We start from the raw sequence: 20,929 nt of genomic DNA, 5'->3' as shown, positions 1-20,929 counted from the left end.
GATCTCCTTGTGGAAACATTTCAGATGAAACTGAAAATATCATAGAAAAAGATGTGCGATCATTTAGACCTTGACATGTTGAAGGATGAGAACATTAGAGAGGCATTTGCTCTTAAAGTTAAAAATGCATGAAAAACTCAGGGGTGCATGCAGGGAGCATGTCATGTGTGATTTTTTGTTTGCCCATTAATTTTAATGGGCCAAAGGATTACATGCTGCACACCTGCAATTTGTATTCTGAAAGTAACATTCCCTGATGGGGGGCACAGGAGAATGGAATTAATCATAATGTCATCTGAAATATAATCAAAATAACAGGTAGGATTTTCCAACCCTTCCGGTCAGCGGGATCTTCGGTTCCCACCGAAGGCAACACTCCGCAAAGGGTTACCCGGCAGTAGGACAGGCGAATCATGCGAAATACCAAAGACATTGGCAGGACCAGAAGGTCCTGCTGGCAGCCAATGGCAAGCTGGCTCCGCTACCAAACAACACGCTATGAGGGGTACTAGGAAACCCCACCCAACACTTAATCCTCAAATAATTTAGCCCAGCTTTCATGCAGATTATCCTGTGAATTTTGACAAATGGATTAGTCCACAGAGTTTGAGCAAGTTGTACAACTACCTCATTATATACATTTTAACAGCTAGATTTTCAGCAATTTTAAATAAATTCTGCATTCAGTCTTCAAAGTTGAATTTTATGTTCATTTTTACTGTTATACATTCCAGTTCTGGATTTCCCCAGCAAATACCAAAAGTTGAATGCAACTTGACATTTCAGTCATATTTTTGCGTTTATATTTCTGAATTTGTTCAGCAATTTTGATTACTATTTATAAATGTACCTGCCTGAGTAATGTATTGGTTCAACCTCATATAATGCTCAATCTCAGCAGACTACAGAATGCACGTGAGGGCAGAAAGTGGCTGTTAAATTTCAGGACAACAAAACACTGAGATTAGAACAAAGAACAAAGAAAATTACAGCACAGGTCTGCATTCGTAACTGCCTCAATTAGTTTGGCACTGGCTCTTTGGTCTTTTTAAAAAAATCAAGAATCACAAAATAAGAAGGGATATTCAGCTCATCGTTTTTTCTTACTACCTAGCATGACATTTCAATCGTCTCTATTGAACCCATTTAATTTTCTATTAACCTTTGCAACTTCTCTCAGGTCTGTTTCAAGTAACCACTAATCATTACACAAAGTATCAGCTTGACTCAATAGGTAGCAATGTCACCTGTGAACCGGAAGATTATGGATGCAGGGATCCTCCCCCCAAGCCACATGCCATCTTGAGCTGGAACTATATTGACATTCCTGCACTGTCACTGGGTTAAAATCCTAGAACTCCTTTCTTAACAGCATTGTGGGTGTAGCCACACCTAGTTCACGATGGCAGCTCACCACCATTTTCTTAAGGGCAATTGGGGATGGGTAAAATTCTGGCCTCGCCAGCAAAGCTGACATCTTGTGAAATAATTTTCATTTTAAAAATTCATCCATGGCTTGAAAATATAATTAAATTAATACTTCATTGAAGTGGTGCTGCATACAGAGAGGCATTATTCTTTAGACAAAACCTTCAAAACAACATATGTCTGTTTAAGTGGTTCAATAGATAAAAAAACTCATTTATTATCTAAAGAAAGCACAAATTTCTTCCAGAGATCTTCTGGCTTAATTAATATTCTGCCATCAATATTTTGCTAAGGTCCTCATTGATTTGAAGCCTTTCTGAAAGATGTAATAGGGCACTAAACAAACACAAGTTTTTCCTTTTTTTTACTTCTAAAGCAAAACTGGATACATCTTAGGCTAGGGGGCGTTGACAACACCCTAGTTGTAGTAAAGACTTGTGCTCCAGAACATTCCCCATCCCCAGGCAAACTGCTCCAATACAGCTCAAACAATGTGGAAAATTGTGAGGAATAACCTGTCCGCAAAAATCAAGACAAACTCAAATTGAAGAGCATGAGTCGTGAGGATTTAAAGGAGACTGGAAGATTCGCCTAGCCTGGGCTAGAGAGATGGAAACTTCAGCGCAATCCTCACAGTGAAAGTCAGTCCTGGGATTAGAATTTACCAGAAAAGTCATATGACTTCAAAACACTAATTATGTTCCTTTCTCTACAGATGCTACCAGACTTGCTGAGTTTTCCCTGCATTTTCTGCTTTTATTTCAGATTTCCAGCATCTGTAATATTTTTTTTATTTTAGTGGTTAGTCAATATTGTTCGGGAAATTCAAATATCTTTTTAAAAGTTATAATTCTCTACAGGGATCATGACCTATTGAAAGTAGAGGACCGAGACAGCGATCTATCACAGGGTCATTAATGATCATTTAATTATCTAAACAACAGATAAATTATCTTTAGCAAGAGCTGCTTGACTGTGAAATATGATGGGACAACATTCTGGAGTAGTCATACTCATTTGATCCATGCTTCTGTGAGGATGTCATTAAAGAGAAGCTATCTGAACAAATATGAAACAATTGTCTACAAGATACACTGCAAGAACTCACCAAGGCTCCTTCAACAGCCCCTTCTAAACCTGACCTCTACTATCAAAAAGAACAAAGGCAGAAGATGCAACACCACCTGCAAGTTTCCCTCCAAGCCACACACCCCCTTTGATTTGGAACTATATTGCCATCCCTTCACTGTTGTTGGGTTAAAATCCTGGAATTCCCTCCTGAACAGCATTGTGGACATACTCACACTACATCAACTGCAGCAGTTCAACAGAGCAACTTACCGCTAGCCATTGTGCCACCATTTTCAAGGGAACGGCGGCACAGTGGCTTGTACTGCTGCCTCACAGCACCAGGGACCCGGGTTTGATTCTGGCCTTGGGTGTCCGTGTGGAGTTTGCACATTCTCTCTGTGTCTGAATGGGTTTCCTCCGGCAGCTCCAGTTTCCTCCCACAGGTTAGGTGAATTGCCATTCTAAATTGCCCCTTAGTATCCAGAGATGTGTAGGTTAAGTGGATTGACTATGGTAAATGCGTGGGGCTGCAGGGATAGGACAGGGATAGGGCGTAGGTGGGATGCTCTTTTGAAGAGTCGATGGGCCGGATGGCCTCTGCTTCACTGGAAGGATTCCGTGGTTCTGTGGCAATTTGGAATGGGTAATAAAACCGCTGGCCTAGTCAGCAAGGCCACATCCTATGGAAGGATCAAAAAAAATCACAAGTAATAAAGAAATAAGATGAATTCTAATATGCTTGCATGGTTTTCCACTCCAACCTTGGCTGTGAATTATACGAAGCCCATGAAATCTCATGGTATCATGTCAAACATGGGCTAGGATGCCTGCTGCTGACTACAGAAACAAAGAAAATAGGAATAGGAGTAGGCCACTAAGCCTTTTGAACATACCCCACCATTCAACTTGATCACGGCTGATCCTCTTATCTCAACATCATATTTCAATATTCTCCCCATACCCTTTGACACCTACCACACCCTCCACTCAGCTGATGAATCCGTACTCCTCCATATTGAACACAACTTTTAAGAAGCAAGGGCACAGAGTGTAGTCTGGTTGCGGGACTTCAATGTCCATCACCAAACCTCCTTCAGTAGCACCACTATTGATTGAGCTGGTGAAGTTCTAAAAAAGACAAGGCTAAAGAATTTGCAACTATCCTCAACCAGAAAGTGGCAAGCAGATGATCGACCTCGGTCTCCTCCTGATGTCCCCAGTATCGCAGATGCCAGTCTTCAGCCAACTTGATTCACTCCTCATGATAAAGAAACAGCTGACGGCACTAGATACTGCAAAGGCTACAGGCCCTGACAACATTCCGGCAATAGTACTGAAGACGTGCGCTCCAGGACTAGCTGCGCCCCAGCCAAGCTATTCCATTACAGCTACGACACTGGCATCTACGAAGAATTCCTAACCTCTGACTGCTCTGGCAGTCACAGTATTTATATGATTGGTTCAGTTCAGTTTCTGGTCAATGGTAACCCTTAGGATGTTGATAGTGGAGAATTCAGTGAAAGTAATGCCAACAAATGTCAAGGGAAGATGGTTAGATTCTCTTTTGTTGAAAATGGTAATTGCCTGGTACAGTAAATTCCCATTTTAAGTGTCTCCTTTTAAAGAGGTTTCATTTTAAAGGACTTTATTTTTTATGTCTAGATTCCTTTTATACTGCAGTACTCCCCGTTTTAAAGTATGCGGACATTGATGGCATCATCACATCTTAAGGAACAGCTGTGGACTTATGTTTTTAAAAGAATTCTTTGGGACACAATGGTACTCCTCTGTACTGTACAGTACCTGTGTTTGAGGAACTGTTGTAAACTATACTTTACATTACAGTATTTCAAACTGTTTCAATTTTTATGTTGATTTTTATGGGTAAGAATTGTCCTCAGAAACATAACTCTGATTTAAACATTAATTTTTATGAGAAACTATGCTTCACTTTAAATAGTGATTTTCATGGATGCAACCACCACTTAGTGTGAGGACTCCCTGTACTTGTGTGCTGTATGTTTAGGGCAGCACGGTAGCACAGTGGTTAGCATTGCTGCTTCTTTATCAAGAAGGCAAATGGAATGTTGGCCTTTATCGTGAGAGGGATGGAGTATAAAAGCAGGGAGGTCTTGCTGCAACTGTACAAGGTGCTGGTGAGGCCGCACCTAGAGTACTGTGTACAATTTTGGTCCCCTTATTTAAGAAAGGATATATTAACTTTGAAGGGGTAAGAGAAGGTTCACCAGGTTGATACCGGAGATGAAGGGGTTAGCTTATGAGGAGAGATTGAGTAGACTGGGCCTGTACTCATTGGAGTTTAGAAGGTTGAGGGGAGATCTTATAGAGACATATAAGATAATGAAGGGGCTAGACAGGGTAGAAGCAGCGAGGTTATTTCCACTTACAATGGAAACAAGAACTAGGGGGCGTAACCTCAAACTACGGGGGAGTCAATTTAGAACAGAGTTGAGGAGGAACTTCTTCTCCCAGAGGGTAGGGAATCTTTGGAATTCTCTGCCCAATGAAGCAGTAGAGGCTACCTCGTTAAATGTGTTTAAGTCACAGATAGATAGATTTTTAACCATTAAGGGAATTAAGGGTTATGGGGAGCGGGCGGGTAAGTGGAACTGAACCCACTATCAGATCAGCCATGATCTTATTGAATGGCGGAGCAGGCTTGAGGGGCTAGATGGCCTACTCCTGCTCCTATTTCTTATGTTCTTATGTTCTTATAGCGCCAGGGACCCGGGTTCGATTCCTGGCTTGGGTCACTGTCTATGTGGAATTTGCACATTCTCTCCGTGTCTGTGTGAGTTTCCTCTGTGTGCTCTGGTTTCCTCCCATATTCTGAAAGACGTGCTGGTTAGGTGTATTGACTCGAACAGGCGACGGACTGTGGCAACTAGGAGAATTTCACAATAACTTCATTGCTGTGTACTTATGACGAATAAATAAATAAAAACTTTTATCAGCCCAAGCCTGAATATTGTCCGGATCTTTCTGCATATAGACAGTGCTTCAGTATCTGAGCAGCTGCAAATGATACTGAACACATTTTGTTGTCATGCAAAAAGTGTGAAAATGCCAAAGCAGTATCTTTATCATAATGATTTGGTGTATAAATGGCTTATTGGCACATACATAAACTGATGGTTTAATTTCAGTACTTGTACGCAAATGCTTTAAAAATGGCAAACAATTATATACTTTTACTTTCCAATTGGAGGTTTTGCAGCGCTGTGGGTAGCGTACTTGTCTCTGAGCCAGAAGCTCCAGGTTCAAGTCCCACCTGAGTACATGATAGCCAAGGAAGGTGTATCGACAATGCAGCCAAGCAGATTGAGTATCAATCAATAAATCGTTCCAACACACACCAATGGCAAGTGGCAAGATTGGGAAAGATTTCTGGTCAGCCATATGATGGGAAAGAAAGTTGGAGTTGCCATCATCACTATCCGTAGCTCCAGACTACAACATGAATGTAAAACGTGTATGGTGTCACAGTAACGCAGACTCCCTGGAGTACAAAATCACCACTTTACTTTAGAAAGAGCAAAAGATTGTATCGAAACGTTCAGACTATTTTCTGTTTTGTCTTGTGCTTGGCGTCTAGTTGGGGCTCTTTAGGGTTTTACTTTTTCCCTAAGAAAGCTACTTATACATTGAAAAATTACTCATAGCTCTATGTCCATCTCAGTAGTTCTACACGAGGTTATGCTTCTTCCCTCCAGATCATGTTACTTAATCATGTGACATTGCATAATAGCTACATCAGCATCGGGTGCCTCAAATGTTAACTCTTTATTAAACCAAGTATTTAATGGAATTGTCTCTTACCAGCTACACGAATGTCACAGGCTAAAGCCATTTCCAGGCCCCCTCCTAAGGCAGCTCCATCAAGTACAGCAATTGTGGGCATTGGCAGGTTACCTGTCGTATATACAAAAATAATTCTGTAACATAAAAATTGTCAAGGCAAAAATAATAATATTTTCAGAACATATCAGCTTTTTACATTGTTGCGAACATGGAAACCACTAACGGTGCAGTAGGGAAGTAACACTTTATTGACTCGCATATAGGGCAGCCAGCCAGAGTTAGCAAGCCATCTGAAGAGATGGCATGGAACACATTCTCACCAATGCAGTTGTCCCAAAGACATTTAACATTAATTGGCTGAGGGAGAGACTTTTGGCCACATCTGGAGAGCAAATGTCGCCTTAGAGACCGGCCGGCGAATTGGATTGGCTAGCAGCTCTACATTCCCAGTAGCATCAAGTTCAAGCGATGGCCACTGCTGGGACTACAGTCAGGCCCAAAAACGAATAGCTAATGGAGACCAGAATGAAGGTAAGTTTGGGGTATCTGCAAGCCTCTCTAACAGGCCCGTGAGCGAGTTGGGAGCCAGGTTTACAGACTGGTGGGGAGAGGGCTAAAGGGGTCCATGACTTTCAGGGAAGGGTGGCACCTCCAAAGGGTATATCCCCCAAAGGAGATCCCCCCTCCACACCACCTCCACACACAGTTAAAGCTGCCTAGCTTCCCACATGGCATGGGCCTCTTGATGTGGCAAGTAAGGCCGAGTTGAGTTGAGGCACTAGTTAACCATTAATGGGTCACTTCATGGCAACAATAGGCTCATGGGCAGATGGTCACCCACTACCTCCACCATTGTCCATAAAATGGAAGACAGGTCAGGGATGAGCAGACAGGCAATGGCAGGCCATGTGCTGTATTTTACGAGTTCCTGCCTTCAAACCCGTGGGCTAGGGACCTTAGAATTTTGCCCACAATTTTCTCAAAGGTTTTGTGATGTTTCAGGATTAACAGACCAATCCCGAATTTGGCCTGGGTGTTGCTGTATGAGCGATCAAGTGGCCTCTCAGCATAACTCTGATCTTTTCTATCCATTTCTCATGGGCCAAATTGTTGCCACAGAGCCAGATATAACTCAGCCTCTCTGCTAGATACAAAATCACTACAATTTGAAAGTACTTTGTTGGCTGTGAAGCACTTTCATACATCATGAGGTAATGAAAAGAAGTACAGAAATGCAATATTTTTCTTTCTCTTTCCTTCTGACTATGACGCTAAGTAAGAAGTTTAACAACACCAGGTTAAAGTCCAACAGGTTTATTTGGTAGCAAAAGCCACACAAGCTTTCGAGGCTCTGAGCCCCTTCTTCAGGTGACTCACCTGAAGAAGGGACTCACCTGAAGAAGGGGCTCAGAGCCTCGAAAGCTTGTGTGGCTTTTGCTACCAAATAAACCTGTTGGACTTTAACCTGGTGTTGTTAAACTTCTTACTGTGTTTACCCCAGTCCAACGCCGGCATCTCCACATTATGACGCTAAGTCCATGGCATCAAATACCCATGTGACCAAGCAGAACTTCACATTTGAAGACTCCTGCATTTAGAACTGGTCAGCACATAGACGGCAAAGAATTATTGGTCCATTTCCATCCCAATTATAACCACGACACATGGTTGTTTATGATAGAAATTGAGTTGGAAGATTTGATTCACCATTTGGACCAAATACTTTGAACATTCAATCTTCCAGAGCTAGGCATGTCTCATAACGCATGGCAAACACTGAATAGTCTATGTAACTTCCTTATAGTCTGAAGAAAATGGCTGATGATCTCCAGCCCATGCATGCTGTGGCTAGCATCAAAGTATCCTATAAATAATGTAATAAGGAAAAAATGCTTAATTAATTAACTTCAATTGACAATTTTCAATAAATAGATCCTTATTACTGGAAAATGGCAATTGTATCATTACTCAAATGAGAGCCCTTCACTTTTAGAAAGCATTTAGCATTCTTAACTTTAATAGTTGAATTTTAGTTCTAGCATGCCAATACCGCCAGCAGGATGAATTCTGAGTGAGGAATCTAGACAGGACATCAAGTATTATCTTCCTAAAGGTGGCCAATTAAGAAGCTGCCTCCAGAAATGCCGTTCGATTAGTGATGCTAGGCAGGCTGGGGCTGTTGACGAGAAGAGCGGCCAGCAGCACCACTAAAAATGGTGTGCATTGCTCGGGTGGAGAGAGAGGTAGGGGCATCATAAGGTGGAGGTGCACCATTAATGTTGGAATCAGCAGGCAAATCTTAATACCCAGAATATCAGGGGAACACTTCCACTTGAAAGCATTTGACTGCAAATTTGCTGAATGAAACCTATAGACTTATTTAAAAATAACTGTATATTCGTTCAGTGATACTCCAACTCCCCAATGTACTCTGGCCTCTGAGGAGAAAATCTGCAGAAACAGCCACAGTTCTGTGCACCTCCGCCAAACTTCCACTGCTCTAGGAAAATACTGGTCAATTGGTACTATAAAGGCTTAATACCCAAATTCCTTCGATACCCAACACTAGAAAAAACTCTCCCCATATCACATGCACCTGTCTTTCAAAATCTCAACTGTCTAGCCTTTGGCATTCCACTTGCCATGATAAAGCTATTGATGAGACCAAGCACTCTCTCACCTCATGTTGTAATGTCTTTGCCCCAAGCAGAATGTTCACACCATTCATCTTAACTCTCTCAAGTCCAAAGGCACAGATTTGATAATACAGGGGTCATGCATCCGAGCCATCATCATCAGATCTCTCGAGACTAGATCAAACTTCAAGAGACATGCATAACTCATCTCTGCCAAAATCATCCAATATTCATGTTGTTTTTATTTATGCAGGAAAGGTGAGGCATTCAAAAGGGAATTAGACTGTTATATGAAAAAGAACAATGTGCAGGATTTCAGGGAAAAGGCAGAAAAATGGCACTAAGCGAAATGCTCATTCAGAGAGTCGGTGCAGACATGAGGCTAAATGGACTCCTTCTGTACCGTAATAATTCTTTGATTCTGCAATAACTCATTCATTTCTTTTTCACTCTCAACCATCTCCTTAAACCTCTGACCATCCAATTTAATTTCCTGATCCTTATGTTCGCCAATGCTATTGATGAATACAATCTCCATCCCTTTCAAAACTTCATCAGCACCACTACCTCCACCTCTCATGTCCTTCAGTGTATTTTTGCCTCCTAAATCTATGCTCTTCCCCATCTTCTTGTTTCAATCAAATTCCCAGCCGTTCCACATCAGGTAAGTGCCCTAAACAAAATAGTAAATGGCATTCTCTATGATTGTGACTGCATTTTTGGGCCTTAATTTCTTTGCAGCTTCTAACCTGATTGACCATACTATTGTCCCTCTATGCTCTCCTCCATCCAGGGTGGTGAAACTCTCTTGTGTGATGGTTTCATTCTTACTGAGCTGATTGTAGGAAGATTAGCTCTAGTTATTGTTACTCTCCATCCCCACACCGTCACTTTGAGAATTCAAGGATTCACCCTTGACACCATGTTTTTCCTCATTTGTTGATCAGGACAAAGTGTGGTGAAAAATAGTTATATTTGGTACTTTAGTGTTGTAATACATGTTACTATGTTTAAAAACAAAATAAAGAAAGAGACTGTGTGCCTGAACTGAATTGCTATCCTGGATAGTACTCAAAGACGATGATGTTTCTCTTCATCAGTTATATTTGAAGGAAAGCCATCATATTCAGAATGCTTATCAGTTAATGAAACTGTTAGTTTGTTTGGGATACCTGTCTGTTGTATGGGCATTCAACATTTTGTGCCTTGGAGGGTGGGACAGTTGGAATTACATCTCCTCATCTGTTCCCTGGACATACTGGACTAGACCTACATGAGCTCACATTTGTCATAATTGCAGCAGAAATCAACGTGGCTTAGAATAAAACAAGAATTAACATTGTTGCATCCACAACATAACATATGATTCATACTGAAATTGATTTGAATATTACATTAAAATACAAAAACAAGGTGAAATTGTGTTTATTGATTTTTCAGTGTAGTCATTTGGTGATCGTGATTCTTTTGTTTTGTTACAGAGAGAATTCCCTGCTTTTCAAATAGGGATCTTGAAAGTCTGTTTACCATAATAGGCAGAGAAGATCTATGTTTTACATCTCATCATAGGGATGGTGTTTGGATGAATATACCATTGCACACTGGGAATTGCCATACTCATGTGATCTCTGATGTCTTGATATGCAAATTAAGTGATTTTACCCACTACATGGAACATGGGCCTGGATTTTCACTCCCAAGATGGGTATGCAGAGTCAGGAAATTTTCGAACTTCACAAACCTGTCTTGGGACAGCTGGATTTTTACTCTGAGAGGGGTGGGTGTGGGATGGAGTCGGGTCCACCAACACCTGAAGCAGTACGGATGTGGAGCGGATCCTGTGTGGATATCATGGCTTGGTAACTGTTTAAAAGATGGGCCTATGAGGAACTTCTACTGTGAGGCAAGAAGTGGATGTAGGTGCAGCTGTTGCCAGGAGGAATCAAGAGTCAGATGAGCACTAACTGTAATATTTGTCAGGAAAATGTAGACAATATTGTTGTGGATTTCGCTTGTAATGAAGGAGCACACTCTGCAAAATTAATGCTGGAAAAGCTTCATAAGACACAGCCCTGGAGATAGCAGCACCTTGGGACCAACAGCTGCTCATGATATTGTGCATTGACTCAGACTATCATAATGTCTCAGGAGATGATTGATAAACATCGTACACAGAGCCTCCTTGCACCCATCTCTTAGGGTGGGGCCACGCAGTTGAGGCTTGCCCAAGACCCTCAGCTGCATATTGTCAGATCAAAATAGTGTGACTCAGAGCAAACAGGCCAGCAGAGTAGTTTGTGCTCAGGAACACAATATGCCATCTTGTAGCAACATAAACAAATGCCAAGCCACTCTGCATTCTCCCAGCTCCATTTCTCCCCCACCAGCATTGACATCCATGGAACACGAGGAGCTGCGTTCCCTTAACAAGGATGATTATCCTGGTGACACGGCAGTTGCTAGACTGGATGACTGCTGTGCATCAGCTGACAGTCCCATCCAACCCATATGACGGCCAGCTGAAGGCTTTGGAGGTTAATGAGAGGGTGAAAGTTCTGCGAGAATTGCAGCATCTTCACCTTCTTCTAACTTTCCAGCCCCTTCACCAGAATCTGCTCTACTTATCCCATTGACAATGGCTGCCCTTGCAGAAATGTAGAGGACACAGTCTGAGTTGGGGCTTAATTGGTTCCTGCATGATGAGGTCAACCACCACACCACTCAATGCCATATGGCACAAGAGTTGATTGAGCAGCCTGCTTCCACTTTCCGCAGGCTGCAACAAGGCGGTGGACACAACATACGAGCATTCGCGAGCACAGGGGCACTGTGTTGCCAATCATTGATGGATTCACCATGGTTTCATTTTATATCACTTTATTTATTTCACAATTGAGCACATTGTAAATACAAATCATTATTGCAAAATAATGCTGCGGTCTGCTTTTGTACACTAATACCCTCAATGTGAATGTTCACAGAATGAAGGAGGTTCTTGCTATTGGCACTGAAGACTGCATACTGAAGTTCATGTCTCACTGACATGGGCAAGGGCCCATGCATGTCCAACAGCAGAAGTCTGTTTCATTTTCCAGACCTTTAGATAAGGCAATAATGCACCAGGGGTTACGAAAGAAAATGCACTTGGCATCATTTCTTGTCCATCAATGATTTTGTAACTTTTTAAAAAATTCATTCACAGCATGTGTGGGTGTCACTGGCTAGGCCAGCATTTATTGTCCATCCCTAATTTCCCTTGGAGAAGTGCCACCCTCTTCCCTTTAATGTCAGCTCCATTATCCTGGATAGGGGCCTCCTCCTTCCTGCTTTCAACATTATCTTCCTCCTCAGATATCATAGTTACAGGGGCAGCATTCTCTCTTCATAAGTGCTCTAAGTACTTCATTAAACAATGCCTTTCACTTACATATCCTAACAATATAATTAACTTATCATCAACAATTCACAGTTGGGTGAATCATTATGGATTTGAATATTCCAGTACCTGCTCCTACTTGAGGCAATTCGCAACACTTCCAGAATTATGAAATCGGCAGAGAATTGAGCAAAAAAAATCTGAACTAAAAGGACAACTCTGTTATCAGTAGTGGGCAAGGAGTACTACAAACTGTATTGCACCCCTGACCTCAAGCCTGGAACAGAAAGAGGAAACATGAAATTTGAGGCCTTGAAGATCCACTTTGAATCCTCTACTAGAATCATTTATGCACACAATGTACTTAACACCAGAACTCTGAAAGAGAGGGTGAATATTGATTTGAATTATTATTGTCACATATATTAGTATACAGTGAAAAGTACTGAATATGGTGTAGGTGAACCTACCGTTGCAACCACAAACTTCTATATGCAAACTGGAGAAGCTGCTCCTTCACAGGAGGCAGCTGATGAGGTGGATCTTATTTCGCCAAGGAAATAGATAACATCACTGCCAGAGGTCAGCTGTTCCCCAACCAAAGCAATGGATCGACAGCAACAATTACCATAGCAGCAACATTCACCATTGCAACAATATTTGCCAGGGAAGCCAAGTCACCCCAGAAACCAGCAGACACCAGATGAAAAACCAACAACTCACACGTAGCATAAAAAAACCTGTATACTTTAACATGGATGGCATTTAATGCAGACAATGGGGGTATAAACCAGGCACTTAAGTGTCCAACAGTGGGTCTTCCTCAAGATCAAGAACCCCAGGGTGGAAATTCAGCCCTCAAGAATTGAAGGTACATTGCAGGTACTGCCACTGGAGAAGCAGAGATAGCTACCAGCTCCACTCCCACCCGAGGCTCAAGATCAAGGAGGCACCCAGGTTACAGCTGTGTGAGGGCAGGATGGAGATCAGAGGGTGGGAGGGAAGGGAAAAGAGAGGGACAGGAGGGTTGACAGCAAGGGGCATGGGGTAGCTCGCTGTGAGCATCCCTTTCCCACTGTCGAGTCCCTCATCCAGGCATTGAGGTGCTTTTGAAGGATGTCCTCCCCGGGAGACCACAAGCAACTGTGACAATTAATAGTGGGGCAACAAGCTGTCTATAAGCCTACCAGACTTAATCAGGACAGGGGTAGGAAGGCTGTGGGGTCCCCATTCAGCATCCTCCCATCTCTCTGAACTCACTTTGGGGGAGGGGATTAAATTCCGTTCTGTGTGTGCAATGCACATGTAGGGACAGACTATAAAGAAACAGATGGGAAAGAACAAACTTGTTTTTTGTTCACGAATGATAATTTTGTTTACGGAAAATGTATGAGGAGTAACTTGCACATGATTGTGCATATAACCTTTTTTCCTAAAGTGAAATTTTATGGAAGAGGGAATATTTGGATAAATACCCTTTTGCAGTGCGGCTTCCTATAATCATGTGGCCTCTGATGTCATATGTGAATTAAGGCTTTAAACATCGAAACAAGGAGCAAGACTAGTCTATTCGGCCCTTCGGTCCTGCTCTGCCATTCAATATGATCATGGCTAATCCTGTGTCTCAATTCCATATTCACACATTCTCCCCATATCCCTTGATGCCATTAAAATCTAAAACATTATCTATCTCTTGCCTGAATATATTCAGTGACTTGGCCTCCACAACCTTCTGAGGTGGAGAATTCAACAGGTTCACTACCCTCTGAATGAAAACATTTTTCCTCATCCCTGTCCTAAATGGTCTACTCCGTATCTTGAGACTGTCCCCTCTGGCTCTAGATTCCCCAACCAGGCAAAACATTCTCCCTGCACCTAGTCTGTCCAGCCGTTTTAGAATTTTATACACTTCAATCAGATCTCCTCTCATCCTTCTAAACTCTCGCGAATACAGGCCCAGTCGAACCAATCTCTCATAGGACAGTCCCGCCGACTCCGATATCAGCCCCCTGAACTGTTACTCCCTCTATGTCTCTGGCAAACATATTCTTTCTTCGGCAGGGAAAGCAAAACTGCAGGTGTGGTCGCATCAAGGCCCTGTATAACTGCAGTAAGACATGTCTACTTCTGAATTCAAATTTTCTTGCAATGAAGGCCAACATACCATTTGCCTTCTCAATTGCTTGCTGCACCTGCCTCTTCACTTTCAGTGACTGGTGCACAAAAATACCCAGATCGCTTTGTACATCCACACTTCCCAATATATCACCGTTTACATAATACTAGTCCTTTCAGTTTTTCACTTCCCATGTATAACTTCACATTTAGCCACATTGCACTGCATCTACAATGTGTTTGCCCACTCAACATGTCTAAATCACCTTGAAGTCTCCTTGCATCCTACTCACAACTCACAATTTCACCCAGTTTTGTATCGTCAGCAAATTTGGAAACGTTACATTTGGTTTCCTCATCCAGGTCATTTATACATATCAGGCAGGATTCTCCACTCTTGTCCGTGGCAGGACCTGTTGTGAGCAAGAATGGATAATTCGGTGTTCCAGCCAAAACTCCATTCACTTTCAGAAGGACCGGAAAATCCCAGCCGTGAATGAGGATGGAAGAGTTTGGCCATCGTGAACAGCTGGGACCAGGCGCTGATCCCTTCTGTACCCCACTAGTTACTGCCTACCACTTGGAAAAATAGCCATTTATTCCCACTCTCCGTTTCCTGTCTGTCAACCAATTCTCAATCCATGCCAATACATTACCCCCCATTCCATGTGCTTTAATTGTGCCATTAATCTCTTAGAAGGGACCTTATCAAAAGCCTTCTGAAAGTCCAAATTCACCATATCCACTGGTTCTCCCTTATCTATTCTACTAATTACATCCTCCAAAAAACTCCACTGGATTTAAGCATAATTTGCCTTTCATAAACCCATGCTGGCTTTGTCCAATCCCATTCATGCTTTCCAAATGTTCTGTTATCATATCTCTTCTAATAGACTCTAGCATTTTCCCCATTACTGATGTCAGGCTAACTGGTCCGTAATTCTCCCTTTTTTCTCTCTCTCCCTTTTTAAATAGTGGGGTTACATTTGCCACCCTCCAATCTGTAGGAACTGCTCCAGAGTCGATAGAATTTTGGAAGATAACCACCAATGCACCCAATATTTCCTGGCCACTTCCTTTAATACTCCAGGATATAGATTATCAAGCCATGGTGATTTGTCAGCCTTTATCCCCATTAATTTCCCCAGCGCCATTTTCTTACTAATACAAATTTGCTTAATCCCACCCTCTCACTTGATTCTTGATTCCCTTTTCTGAGAGATTATTTGTGCCCTCTTTTGTGAAAGCAGAACTAAAGTATGCATTCAATTCCATTGCCATTTCTTTGTTCCCCATTATAATTTCATCAGCTTCTGACTGTAAGGAACCTATATTTCTCTTTACTAATCTTTTTGTCTTCACATATTTATACAAGCTTTTACAGTCAGCCTCTATTCATAGATAGAATATTCATAAAATCCCACAGTGCAGGAGGGCATTCCGCTCATTGAGTCTGCACTGAGGCTTTAACATGTTTCCCACGCCCACCCACTGCCCTATCCCTGTAATCCCACATATTTACCCCGCTAACCTACACATCTTGGGACACAAGGGGCAATTTAACATGGCCAATCCACCTAACCTGCACATCTATGGAGTGTGGGAGTAAATCAGAGTACCTGGAGGAAACCCGGGCAGACATGAGAACTTGCACACTCTGCCGGAATTGAACCCAGGTCCCTGGCGCTGTGTGGCCACCGTGCCACTCTAAGCTCCCAATAGTATTACTCTCGTACTCTATTTTCCCCACCTTGATTAAATTTTTTGTCCTCTTTTCCTGAATTCTAAAATGCTCCCAATCCTCAGGCTTGCTGTTTTTTCTGGCAATTTTATACTTCTTCTCTTCGGATTTAATATTATCCCCAATTTATTTCATAAGGCATGGTTGAACCACCTTTCCTCTTTTATTTTTGTGCTAGACAGGGTTGAATAATTGTTGTAATTCATACACACATTATCTAAATGTCAATCGTTGCCTATCCATTGTTAACTTCTTTAGTATGGTTCCCCAATCTATCCTTGCCAATTCTCGTCAACATACCCTCATAGTTCCCTTTATTTAGATTCAGGACCCTAGTTTCAGATTCGACGACTTCACTCTCCATCTTAATGAAGAATTCTATCATATTATGGTTGCTCTTCCCCCAGAGAAGACAAGATTGTTAATTAATCCTTCCTCATTGCATAGTACCCAGACAAGAATAAACTGTCCTTTGGTTGGCTGCTCAACATACATGTCTAAAAAAACATTGCACACACACTCTGGAAACTCCTCTTCCACTTTACCATTGCCAGTTTGGTTTGTCCAATCTATATGTAAATTAAGGTCACCCATGACTGCAATTGTGCCCTTTCCGCATGCATTTCTGATTTCTCTTACTTTCCCTTACATCTCCACCACTGTTTAGGGGCCTACAGACAACCCCAACAATGTTTTCAGACACAGCATGTAATGAAGAACAATGCAACCAGATTTGTAAGAAATTGAATTTTTTCTGTAACTGGATTAACAGGTGGCAGATGCATTTCAATGTAGATAAATGGAAAGATGCTCAATATGCAAACAAAATAAAATGAGGTTAAATTAAATGGAATATTCATATAGTCTATTCATCAAGGAAGAGATCCAATTTATTCTGTATAAATATATGCAACATAAATAGAGCTCCTGGCTGAATTGAAAAGGACTAAAAAGGTACCTGGTTACATTAACATAAAGACAAAACCAGAGATTAAATAGTTACTGCATAAAGCATTAATATTGTCTTATCTGATTTCAGGAATTAAATAATGAGGAAAGTGAAAGTTTTTTAAAATAATATTTCAAGATTGTGATCTAGGAAAATTACTCATGGTGAAGGATTCAAATGACGAGAAAAACAAGTTTTAAAAAAATTCAGGTGAAATGTTTTTACAATAAAGATGAATATTTGAAATAAATTGCTCGAGAAGGGGAAGTAGACAATATAAATTAATTCAAGAGGCAATTAAACGAGTTTCTGCAAGATTATGATTGAGATACAGATAAAAGAACGGGTAGAGGAAACTGAAATTTAGAAAAAGGGAATAGCTTATTGAACTGGCTGCCCTTGATCCATTTTGATAAGTTATGTCCTTATTTTTCACTGACTGTCTAAACTAGAAATAACAGGTAGCATAAAGTTCAGAGCCCAGTTGAGACAAATTCAACATGATAGTTCATTAACATCTGTGATTCAGTATTAGCTGTTTGAAAACCGAGTCTATTAATTGGGTAGTTTACATTTGTATTTGCAGCCAAATAGTCACTGTCAAAAATAAATTGCTTAATGCACACTTCAAACTAAAAAGCAGGGATATTTGGCACCAAGTTAAGGTGTTAGAAGAAACCTGAGGAATCCATTGCCATTTTTCTAAGAATCAACAAGATTGAATTTCCTTGAACTCAAGATACTCCATACCATATCATCAAGCAGGCCCTTGCTTCTTTGAAAAACCTAAAGATGTTTGTTTCTCAAGACAATTACATGTAATACAACAGTTGTAACATGCTCTGTGAAACTGTTATGAAACCTCTTCGTTCAGCGAAGAAAACAATCTATTGCACAAACTGGCTTGTCTTTAGCACTTCATCTCTAGCGGAGATATTTCCTGTAGATAGCTGCCTCTCTCTCTTTCTTGCTATGCTTCTTCAACACCTCATCAGTATCTAAACTGCTTCCTGGCTCACAGCACTCTGACTACTAATTGTATCAATTGCAAAGTACACCCTGTTCTTTCTTCGGTGCTGCCCTGGTTCACAAAATACATGGCAGCATAAATTTACTTGTGCAAAGAAAGTATTCATTTTATTAGCAACCTACCATTTCATGACAAAATGTACTTAATATCCATCAAGTCTGAGCATGATTGTAGTGAAGCACAACACATTTAATGAAGTGAGCAGATGTATCATCAGAAGATTTATTAAGCCTCAGGATGTGCTGCTAAGAGCAGATTATCCAAGTTTTTAAACTTGAAAATTTGAAAAAAAAGAGCAAAATACATAGCAAGTCAGCATCTAAAGAGTAAAAACCTCTGATGAACTTACGAAACTCACATTTTCCAGTTATTACATATTCTGTTTGGTTCAACATCACTGATCACCCTTTTCAGCAGACAATTTGAAGTGCATCTGTTCTACCCAACATGTAGGTAACTGATTCAGGTATCATATCACAGAATCCTTACTCTGTACATTGACTACTGGACTGTATAACATTCCACATTTGCTGTCATAGGATCAGGGGATCATAGTACAGATGCAAACCAGAACAGAACCCAATATTTCCTGGGTCACTTCCTTTAATACCCTGGGATATAAAATATCAAACTATGGTGATTTGTCAGCCTTTAACTCCATTAATTTCCCCAGCACCATTTTCTTACTGATACTGATTCTATTTTTCGCCCATCAAGTCTGCGTTGATTCTTTCTTAGAGCAATCTGGTTAGCCCCACTCTGCTGCTTTTTTCATATCCTTAAGTATTTTCTTTTTCAATTATTTGCCAAGTTTCCTTTTGAAGAATACAGCGGCATCTGCATCCACCATCATATCAGGATAGTTCAAATATTCCAAATTCTAATGGCTCATGTTAAGATTTTTTTCATGTTGCCTCTGATCCTTTTGACAATCAGGTAAGATGCTCTTTCAGAGAGTCAGTGCAGACTTGATGGGCTGAGTAGCCTCCTTCTGCATTGTAGGGATTCTATGCCTTCACCTTACTGACCCCCAGTCACTGTTAAACAACATTTTAATTTACTCTAAACCATTCATGATTTTGAACACCTTTATCAGATCGCCTCCCCACCTTCTCTGCTCCAAGAGAACAACTCCCCCCTCTCCTTTCAAACAATGGACTGGACAAACACTCTCACCAACATAAAGATACTGATGAACCAATAAGTGTTTAATTCACATATGAAATACTTACTAAAACACAGTTTAACACACATCCTCAATATATAAAATCTGTAAGATAGGAATTGTGTAATGGTTAAGTTATTGGGCAAAGAATCAAGAACATAAGATAAGACATAGGAGTAGAAGTAGCACATTCAGCCCAGCGAGTCTGCTCTGCCATTCAATGAGATGACGACTGACTTTGGCTGGATTTTATGGGGCAGACAGGAAAGAAAGTCAGTTAGTAGCCGACAAGACAGAAAGAAGTCTGTTCTGCAGCACAGCCATAACACACTCGGGTGCGTTAAACAAGAGTGGGACTTCGCAGTCCCAGCAGTGCCAGAGTGCTGTAGCAGGCGCTGCCGGAGCTACAAGAAGAAGCACACACTTGATAGGCGACTGTCACAACCAGGTAAGTTCCAAGATCCCGGAGCAATGAATGGGTGGGGGAACCAGACTTTGAAGGGAAGGCGGCAAGGATGTGACAGCTTAGAAGGGGTGGTGAGCCCCTGATGCACACAGGGTATCTATCCCCTGATCGAGATGCCCCGATTCCTTCCTGTCTTTTTTCATCTAGGCCACAAAAGATGGTCTGCCAGTTCCTGCCCACCTGCCCAAATCAACTGCACCACAGGCATGGGCAAATTATTCTGGTCAATAGGCTTGCTAAAACAAGCCCAATTGACCTTTAATTATTTATTTTACATGTGGCAGATAGGCTGCCAATTTCAGAGCCCGCTCACCTAATGTATTATGGGATCAGCTTGTGGGTGGACAGAAAGGACTAGCCACACAACATATTTTACATGCCAAATCTGCAGAGCAACATGGTCCACCTTTGTCAATTATAAAAGATGGTGGGAATTACAAATTATTTCTTCAAAACATAAACCTGTCTCTAGCAGCACAAAATACAAAAAATTTTGAAAGAATAAAAATACATTTTTCCTTCAACCGAACATGTTATGATTGACCAATTGTATTTCCGGCATTTTCTAATCAATTTATCAAATAGATACAGCTCCTGAATTGCATTACCATAGTAATTTACATTCATATAGTACCTTAAACATAACAAAAGGCCCCAATGGGCTTCACGGAACCATTATATAACAAAATATGACATCAAACCACATAAGGCGAAATTAGAGCAGATGACCAAAAGTTTTGTCTAATGGTTTTAAGGATGGTCTGAAAAGGGCAAAGTAAAGTAAGAGCTGCAGAGGTTTAAGGAGGGAATTCTGGACATTAGGGCCCAACCACCTGAAGGTATGATCACCAATGCTGAATCAATTAAAATTTGGGGTGCTTACAAAGGCTGAATTAGAAGAGCGCAGATAATTCAGAAGGTTCTCGGGCTGGAGGAGATTACAGATAAGGGAGGGGCAGGGACATGGAGGGATTTGGAAACATGAATGAGAATTTTAAAATCGAGGTACTTCTTTACCAGGAGCTGGTAAAGGGCAAAAAGCACAGGGATGATGGGTGAAGGGAATTTGGCGCAGCTTAGGATAAGGGCAACAGAGTTTTGGATGACAAAATAGAAAATGTTGGAAATAC

General features: G+C 41.3%; 1 protein-coding gene across 1 annotated transcript in view; it reads right to left on the bottom strand.

Annotated features, from left to right (window-relative positions):
- The window catches only part of auh (AU RNA binding protein/enoyl-CoA hydratase), a 263,382-nt gene that overhangs the window by 108,045 nt on the left and 134,408 nt on the right, over positions 1 to 20,929 (bottom strand). The window contains exon 5 of the mRNA XM_078214360.1: positions 6,340 to 6,432. Coding sequence (XP_078070486.1) covers positions 6,340 to 6,432 — 93 coding nt within the window. The remainder of the gene's footprint in view (positions 1 to 6,339; positions 6,433 to 20,929) is intronic.

This window comes from Mustelus asterias, chromosome 6, assembly GCF_964213995.1.
Source record: "Mustelus asterias chromosome 6, sMusAst1.hap1.1, whole genome shotgun sequence".
Lineage (NCBI taxonomy): Eukaryota > Metazoa > Chordata > Chondrichthyes > Carcharhiniformes > Triakidae > Mustelus > Mustelus asterias.
The sequence above is the reverse complement of the archived record's forward strand: the minus strand, read 5'-3'. Positions and strand labels throughout refer to the sequence as shown.